This window comes from Cygnus olor, chromosome 9, assembly GCF_009769625.2.
Source record: "Cygnus olor isolate bCygOlo1 chromosome 9, bCygOlo1.pri.v2, whole genome shotgun sequence".
Taxonomy (NCBI): Eukaryota; Metazoa; Chordata; class Aves; order Anseriformes; family Anatidae; genus Cygnus; species Cygnus olor.
In genome coordinates, this window is record NC_049177.1 from 11,565,789 (window position 1) to 11,574,634 (window position 8,846).

General features: G+C 50.3%; 1 protein-coding gene and 1 long non-coding RNA gene across 3 annotated transcripts; both read left to right on the top strand.

Moving 5' to 3' along the window:
* The first annotated feature begins 66 nt into the window (after positions 1–66).
* Positions 67–7,715, top strand: DTYMK (deoxythymidylate kinase). Of its 2 annotated transcripts, XM_040567454.1 has the most exons (5): positions 204–369; positions 499–607; positions 1,559–1,649; positions 5,112–5,309; positions 7,122–7,715. In XM_040567454.1, exons 1-5 carry the CDS (start codon positions 240–242, stop codon positions 7,230–7,232), a joined length of 639 nt encoding a protein of 212 aa, XP_040423388.1. In that variant the 5' UTR covers positions 204–239; the 3' UTR covers positions 7,233–7,715. The 2 variants fall into 2 exon arrangements, with proteins under 2 accessions (XP_040423389.1, XP_040423388.1); XM_040567455.1 differs by lacking the exon at positions 499–607 and having other exon boundaries at positions 67–369.
* Positions 1,807–5,105, top strand: LOC121074858. The gene is made up of 3 exons (XR_005822570.1): positions 1,807–2,499; positions 2,927–3,024; positions 4,393–5,105. It is a non-coding gene; the product is annotated as an uncharacterized LOC121074858 (long non-coding RNA).
* Positions 7,716–8,846: the final 1,131 nt, after the last annotated feature.

The following is an 8,846-nucleotide window of genomic DNA, read 5'->3' on the forward strand; positions in this document are numbered from 1 at the left end:
CCCCCGGTGCCTCCCGGGGGCGTCTGCGTCTGGCGGCCTCCCCCCACCCCACCGAGCGCCCTTTGCCCGTTCTCCCCGTTTTTTCCCTCAAAACGGCGGGCGAGCACCGCCGCCGCCCCCCCCTTAACGGCGGGCCCGGCCTCCCTTTGTGGAGGACTCCGCCGCCTCTATGGCTCCCCGCTGCCCAGAGCGCCGCCGGGGCGGGGCGGGGACCGGGACCGGGACCGGGAGCGGGCGGCATGGCGTGCGGCCGGGGGGCTCTGATCGTGCTGGAAGGGGTGGACAGGGCCGGCAAGAGCACGCAGGGCCGGCGGCTGGTGGAGGCGCTGCGGGCCGGCGGGCACCGCGTCGACCTCCTCCGCTTCCCCGGTACGCGGGGCTGGGGCTCGGGGGGGGGGGCGCCGGGGGGAGGCAGGGAGGGAGGCAGGGAGGCAGGGGGGGGGCTACCGCCGTCACCGCCGCCGCCGCCACCGAGCTGTGTCGCCCCTTCGGTTGCAGAGAGGACGACGGAGATCGGGCGGCTGCTGGGAGCCTACCTGGCGGGGGAGAAGGACGTGGAGGACCACGCCGTGCACCTCCTGTTCTCTGCCAACCGCTGGGAGCACGTGTAAAGATGGCGGGGGTGGGGGGGGGGGGGGTGGGGGAGGCGGGCACCCCCTCAGCCCTGCGCCCCTCAGCCCTGCTGCTGCCCTCGGGCCCGGCCTGAGCGAGCAGGGAGCCCCCGCCGGGCTGGGGGTCAGGGCCAGGCCCGGCCTGCTCGAGGCCAGGAGCCTGTGCCCGTTCCCCTCCAGCCACAGGCAGCGCCCTAAACGAGCTGCCCTCCCTGTGAGCTGCCCTCCCGGTGTGGGTGGAGGATTCGGGCTCGTCCCCTGCAGCTCCCTCTGTGCTGCTGGGTACAGAAACCAGGGGGTTTCATCGCCACCTGGATTGAGCACTGCCACCTGGGAGCCCAAAGGGAGCGGGCAAACCGCAGCGTCACCGAGCCCCTGAGCACAGCCTTTGGTGTGCTGAGCTGCTGCCCCAGCCTGGGAGCTAATGCTCGTGTGGTTTTTTGCCGAACGGAGGCTTTGTGTGTGTAGCTGGGGCCGTCGGTGACAACTGTTGCTCTTACCTGGGCCTCTGTACTGCAAAATGTTTTCTGTTTGAAAAAAAAGCTTCACTGATCCTGCTGTAGCAGGAGTGCCAAGCAAGCTAGGAGAGCATGAGGCAGATGGGTGAGCTGCAGTAAGAAATGTCTGTTGTAAATAAAGGATGCTTTCCTCTGACAGAGGCAAGTATTTCAAACCCACTGCACCACTTAGGAAGGAAGACTAAGCTGTTCGTGCCTGGCTGTAGCTCATCGGTGATCTTGCTGCAAGCTGTGGAGCTGCCTAGAGCAATGCCCTGCACTGGTGCACCCTGAATGTGGGTGTCTCAAAAGGGTATTTGCTAAATATCTTAGAGGACGGAGCACAAATAGGAATTGATTCATGATCAGTGTCACGGATGACCTTGATGCTGCTAATGATCAGTTTGAAGTCAGAAGTGTAACTTATTTTTTCTCCTCCATGGTTTTCAGGCCTTCAATGAAAGAGAAACTATGTCAAGGGGTCACGCTTGTGGTTGACAGATATGCCTTTTCTGGAGTGGCCTTCACAAGCGCCAAGGAGGTGAGTGAAGGACCCAGCAGGCCCTGCCTCTCTCTGTATTTGGAGAAACAGGAAACGGGGAGAGGCGTGCCCTCGATGTCAGTCTGTGTGGCCCAGGCTCCTTTTCTGGGGAAGTGTGGATTGAAATGGGGGATGAAAGTTTCAGCTTAAATGTTAACATGGCCTGTTTGACTGTGTCTACCCCTTCCCCCAAAAGAACAGAGAAACTCGTTAGGTTACTTGTTAGCGAGGTAGGCTCACTCTGGAGTTGCACTGGGGAACCCCAAACCAGACATGGCACTCCAGGTGTGGGTGCAGGACAGACGGGAAGAAGGATCACTTCCCTCGTGCTTATACAGCTAGGCTGCTGCTGGCCTTTGTGGCCGGGGCATGCTGCTGACTCATGGTGAGCTCAGTGTCCACCACGAGCCTCAGCCCCTTTTCTGCAGAGCTTCTGCCCAGCTGGTCGGCCTCCAGCCTGTCCTGGTACATCAGGTTTTTCTTCCCCAGGGCAGGACTTTTTTGAGTTTGCCTTTGTTAAATGTCTTGAGGTTCCTGGCAGCCTGTTCCTCAGTGTGTTGTGTCCCTCCAGATAGCAGTCCTGCCCTCCCGTGTGCTCACTGTCCCCGCCTGGTGCCATCCAGAAGGTTGCTGAGGGAACGCCCTATCCTGTCATTTTTGTCGTTAGAGATGTTGAACCGTACTATTTGTCCTTGAGTGCTGGCACCAGCAGCCACCTACCAGCTGGACTTCGTGCCACTGATCACCACGCTTAGCCCAGCAGCCTCGTCGTTTTTTTGCCAACTTGACTGTCTGCCTACCAGGTCATATCTCACCAGCTTGGTGGAAAGGAGGTCATGCTTACGTCAAGGTACAGAGCACCTACTGCTCTCCTCATATCCTCAGAGCCGGCCTTACTGTAGAAGGCTGTCACGTGAGCCAGGCAGAGTTTCTCGGTGATAAATCCCTGCTGGCTGCTCCCAGTTGCCTTGTTCCTTCATGTGCTTGGACATGGCTTTCAAGAGGATTTGGTCCCGTACCTTCCCAGAAGCTGATGTTAGGCCGACTGGCCTGCAGTTCCCTGGATCTTCCTTCTTGAAGACGAGTGCAATATTTACCTCTTGTAAAGTCTTCAGCAGCTTCGCTTGCTTGCTGTGACCTTTCACAGGTGATGGAGTGCCTTGCCATGACATTACCAGCTCCTTCAGTACGTGTGGATGCATCCTATTTGGTCCTGTGAATTTGCATATGTCCAGCTGGCTTGACTGCTTCCCTAAATGTGTCTTTCTCTACTGCAGGTACTGCTGCACTCCTGCCCCCTTTGCTAGTAGGTTTGAGGACCTGGCTGGCGGGGGGCAAACCTTCTCAGTGAAAAGTGATGCAAAACACCCATCAGGTACTTCAGCCTTTTCTGTCCCTTGGCACTAGGTCCCCAGTCCCACTGAGCAGCATTTTTCCTTAGCCATTCTCCTGCTGCCAGCATCCTTAGAGAAGCCCTTGTTACTCGCATCCCTCACTACTTCTGACTTCAGCTGAGCCTTGGCTTTTCCAGCTTCTTCCCTGCACTCTTGAGTAATGTTTCTGTATTATTGCTTGGTGTTATGCCTATTTCCATCTTCTGTCTGCTTCCTTTCTGCACTTTGGGCCTAGTTAGGAGTTCTTTGTTGATTCATGCCAGCCTTCTCACATGTTTATCATGCTTTCTGCACACTGGGATGTTCCACTTTTCTGTTCTGAGGAGGCTTGTCTATGAAGATCAACCAGCTCTGCTGGGTTCTTTTCCCTCCGTGGCAGTTTCCCTGGGCACCCTGCTAAGGAGATCCCAAATAAACAGAAATCTGCTCTGCTGATGTCCAGACCCGCAGCTCTGTTTGTCTTGTTCACTTCTCTCTGGACTGTAACCCCCACCATCCTGTTCACTTCAGCCAAGGCTGCCCTTGATCTTCACACCTTCAGCCGGTTCCTCTTCACTTGTGAGTAGCAAGTCCATCAGGGCACCTTCACTCGCTAACTTATTGAATACCTTTGTGGAGAATTTGTCTTCAGCATTCCTGAGAAACCTGGACCGCTTGTGCCCAGCAGATACACAGGTGGTTAAGGTTTTCTGTGACTGTCAGGGCCTGCAATTGTGACCCTTCTTCCATCTGTATGAAGAAGGCTTCATCGACGTCCTGTCTTCTGGTCTGTCCCTGACCCTATGGGTAACCCATAGGCTCCCACCTGGCTCATCTCCTATCCCAAGGCAAAGCTCCCTGTGCTGCAGACGCTCCTTTGCAAACAGCACAACCCCTCTTCCTCCTCACCTTCCAGCCTGTCTTTCCTGAACAGCCTCTGTGGATCCATTGCAGCGCAGCCGTCTGGCAGGCTGTCCCACCTCACCCCTGTAATCCGAGCAGGATCACAGCCCCGCAGTGTCCCTGTGCAGGGACATTCCTTGGGTGTTTCCCATGTTGTGTGCTTGAGATAGGTCCCCAGTAGTGCCGCTTTCCAGAGAGCCTCTGCTCTCATATTTTCCCTTAGACACTTCCTCCTTGCTTGCCACCTTCAGTTCTCTACCGCTTGTAAGCGTTCCCTTGACATACCTAGTTTAAAGCTCTTTTCACTACCTTAGCACACGGACACTCTTGGCCTGCATTGGGATGTATCCCGTCCCTGCTCTGTAGCCATCGGTCCTTGAAGAGTGTCCTGTGGTCACAGAAGCTGAAAGCTTGCCTGCAACAGCAACCGTGCAGTTGGGAGTTGACCTAAAGTTATTCCTACCTAGACCTTTCTCCCTTTCTGGAAGAACTGAGTGGACCTTGGCTCCCATGCCCTGTGTCATCCTCATCCCCCCAAGCCCGGTGGTCGCTCTTGGTATGTGCACCCTGATTGTATCACTGTCCACCACGTGGATGAGCAGCAAGGAGTAAAAGGGTCAGACAAGCCTCAGCAGTCTCTGCAATGTTGTGGATCCATATACCCTGGTGGAAGTCTTCAAATTTGTCAGCGGGATCCAAAAAAGCTGGAAAGCTTTGTCTCTTGCATCGGGGCTGGAATTCCTGGGTGGGCTAAGAAGATGTACGGTAGGTATTCAAAAAGGTATCTCCATGGGCACAAACATACTAAAGCTGCACGGCGTTTATATTTGGGAGCAGCTTTCTTTTGGACTGATTGCTGTGTGGAGACTTCAAAATGTGACTCATTATTTCCCTCTGCTGGGCTTTGCGGAAGAGATGTTAAAATCATTAGCTCTGCTTGGCTTCAGTGAGCATGAGACGAGCACGGCACCTAGGAAAATCTGGACCCTCAAAATTGCCAGGAGTGAATTCAGGAATTTTAGACTGGGAAATCACCTTTTCAGTTTGTAGGGCTGTATTCTGTGATTTGTGCTGCATCTCTTCTCTGGCTGTTCCTCCCCTACCCCACTCTCCAGCTATCCTGCTTCTTTCCCTTGTTCTCATTCCTTTCTTTCACCTCAAACTTGGTTGTCTTTGTTTGGGACAGAACTTCTGCGTGGACTGGTGCAAACAGCCCGACATAGGACTCCCAAAGCCAGATCTGATTCTGTTTCTTCAGTTAAGCCCAGAGGAAGCAGCAGCACGAGGAGACTTCGGAAGTGAACGTTACGAGAACAGCCTCTTCCAAGAGAAAGTTCTACAGTCCTTCTGTCATCTGATGAAGGACAAGACGTTAAATTGGAAGGTGAGGAAATAACCCTAAGGGGTCTGTCACAGACTAGGGGTGGTCTTTCATGAGAGGGCTCCCTCTTGGATTGTGTGTGTTGTGCCCTTGTGCTTCCCACTTCCAGCCCTTGGCAAGAAGTTGGGGGGGTGTGCTGGGGACCAGCCAAAGCTGCTGTGGCCTGCAGCAGGGCACTGCTGACACCCGCTGCTCCAGGATACTGTAAGGGGCCCTGTTGGGTGGGGGAAGGTTTTTGTTTGTTGGTTTTGCAGAAGAGAAGAAAACATACACCATAGCACAAAATTAAAAAAAAAAAAAGCATGCAGTCAAAATTATTGTATGAGATGGTATGGAACTTACCTAACGTCTAGTCTGCAAACCCTGATTTTCCGGAGATTCTAGCAGTGGAATATATTTCCCTTATTACTTGTCATCTGCTATCTCTCTACCCATTATGCGAAAGGAGTTTTCATTTAAAGTAGCAGCGACATGTCTGTTTAAAATACGCCAAACTGCAAAGCTATTAAACAGGTACATACCAAAACAGATGATGTAGAGGTGACAGGTATCCCTGAAGTGAGTACAAAAATCCAGTTCCAGCACCCATTAACAGTACAGTTAGCATTCCTGGCAATTTCCCCCTCAACATCAGATAAAATAATAGACATCAATGGTTGCCAAAGATCCATTCAGTCCAGAACATGAAATGGAGCTCAGCACACCATCAATTACAAGAATAAATTGAGGCCAGCTATCTGCTTGAGAATATTGTGTGAGCACAAAGCTGGGTCATTAGCTGTTCCATAACAAGAAGACTACCATTTAATTACGAAGTGTATTTATTGCATAGCCTCACAGTCTGCTCTTTCACAACAATGCTGTGCGGTTCAGTATTCATAGGTCATCATGATCACATAGGTCATCATGATCAACCTGCACCTGCTTACGTCTTTTAACCAAGTTCTTCCTTTTGCCTTGGTCGCTCCTAAATAATTTTAAAGCCATGGAAACAAAACCTTTTGCCAATTAACGTTGACTTGTGATGACCTGCAAGCTGTAATTCGGAAGTGAAATGTCATGTTTTCTAAAACAATATTAGGAAAAACATCGCTGCTTGGAATTTCTCCTGTTAAATACAAGCTTTGTGGAATTTAGTTTTGATATGGGCCTTATTGCTTTACATCTGTTCTGGTGCCTTGCAGTCTCTGTAAAGGTGAAAATCAAGCAAGCTGTCCCCTGAGAAGAAAGGCACATAAAATGACGTTGTACGTGTGATCCAGGTTCCCTCAATCACACAGGAGCAGAGCTGGTATTCCTTAAGCACCAGGCTCAGCGAACACCAGAATCAGATAGCACTACCAGCTTGCAGCATTTAAAAAACAACCAACAAACTGAAGCTGGAAAATCACATGGATTGGATTTTGAGAGGTTCTGACTACCATGAGTGATAGTAAGGATCCCCAGATAACCACCGAGGGATCAATATACTGATGTTTCTGAGGGACTACACTACGGGGTGAAAAATGCTTATCTGATTTAAGGTCATATGCTCCCAAAGACATCAGCAAAGAACATGCAGCAGTAGTTGCTTTTGTTTCCCTTCATCCTGCCGCACATCTACTTCTTAAGTGTCCGTTCCTGCATAAAATAAATTTTCCAGTTCCAGTGCAGAAGTAGTGCATGAGAAGTGTAACTAGCTCCTTTCACTGCTCATGAATTGTAACGATATTGAGTAAAGGGGGAGAGCAGAAATAGCAGGAAGGTGGGTTTCTTCCCCATTGTGTTGGAAATTGAGGAACATGTTTCTGTATTTTGTGTGTGTTTTGGCAACAGATAATTGATGCTTCAAAGAGCATAGAAGACTTGCACAGAGAAATTAAGTCCATTGCAGAGGAAACCATGCTGGAGGTACAGAATAAACCTTTGGGAGAACTCTGGAAATAAAACTTAATACAGGTTATTCTTTTAGACCTACCAGAAAATTCACCTCTTGGACCTTCCTTGGGTGGATGACATCTCTACATCACGTTCTAGTTACTACAGCTTAGGTCACGTGTATTCTTCCTGGTCCAGCATGGTACTGGTGTGCTTTTGACTGTGCCTGCTTCTCCTCTTCCATTCTCCATGGCCCCCGCTGCTTTTTTTATAAGCAAGCATACAGAGAGCACAAAACATTCCTTGTGAAAGCTTCCCTGCTTCAGGTAGGATCTCTTGTTGTAGGCTTGGTCCTGTAATGTAGATTTGGATACTGAGCCCAGAGCTTCCCCAAACGTGATCCGCAGCAACAGGTGGGGAACAGCCTTCCCATATTTGAAGTTCCAGAGAACTACCATGTTTCTGGTTCTTCTTTCTCTCTAGTGGAATGCATCCCATGTGCTAAAACCAGCTCTTATAATGCTTTCTAATAAATTACTCTTTTAAACGTTTTGTACAGCAGCAAAGGTGTTTGTTTTTTTTTCCTACCGCTATGATCACTTACCTTCTAGAAGGACATACAGGAGGTGAAAGTGCAGCAGTTCAGGCACTAAATACAGAGATCACTGCTAGAATGAAGGGATGGATGACTTCCTATTCCAGCCTGCTCCCCAGCTGTTCAGTGAGAACAGTACGGAACCTGGACAGCTATTGGCAGGGAAGAGTCCGAAATAGATGTTAGCTTGTCACCAGACCCATTTGAAGGCTGAGTGGTGCACAAATTCTTTTAGACTGGTTGAATTACTCCTGCGACCAAGATCAGAGGAAGAGTCAGCAGTGATTCCTGCACTTCACTTTCCAAGTGAAATTCAAACAGCCCAGCATACGTTACCAAACCAGATCAGGTACAAGTTGTGAGCTTGCCCGCTTCCCTCAGCCTGTACCATTCCGATTACTACCTGAAGGAGCTGCTTTTAGTCTGAGTCGTTACAGTAAAGTTCCAGTGCGTAAAATGGCGATGGGTGTTTGACGCTTGATTATGCTATATTAGATTAAGAGGTCTTCCAAGTCTTCAGCAGAAAAAAAAAAAAAAAAACCTCTTCCAGGGTGAGTTAAATTAAATCATTTGTAAGGTGCATTAATATGGGGATGACCAGCAGAGGTAAGATGTCTCCCCGTCAGACACTTAGCAGTACGGACTGCTCTCCGAGCTGCCCCTACAGAGACTAAACCCTGCTTTCTTAGAGGCCAATTGAGCTGATTGACTAGTGGGGAGAGGAAGGTAAATGTTTAAAACAATGCTGCTGCTGCAAACATCAGCTGAGATGGAATAAGCTGCCTTCACTCTGCATAGTAAATGGCAGCAGGAACACTCCTTGTGAAGGAGGTAAGCACCTGTGCCCTTCCAGCAATTCTTTAACCTTCAGGAGTCATTTAATTCATCTTAGCTTTAGGTTCCCAACTACAGAAAGCCAAGAACATCTGTTCAGGATCTAAGCAATTTGAGTTTAGCACTCTCAATTACTGGGGTCGCATTAATGCCCGGGTATAAAATCTGTCTGGCTAAGCTGTCTTTAACCATGAAAGCACAAACATGAAGTAAGTAGCACCTCTTCTGAACAGTGGCAGTAGTTTGTACAAACT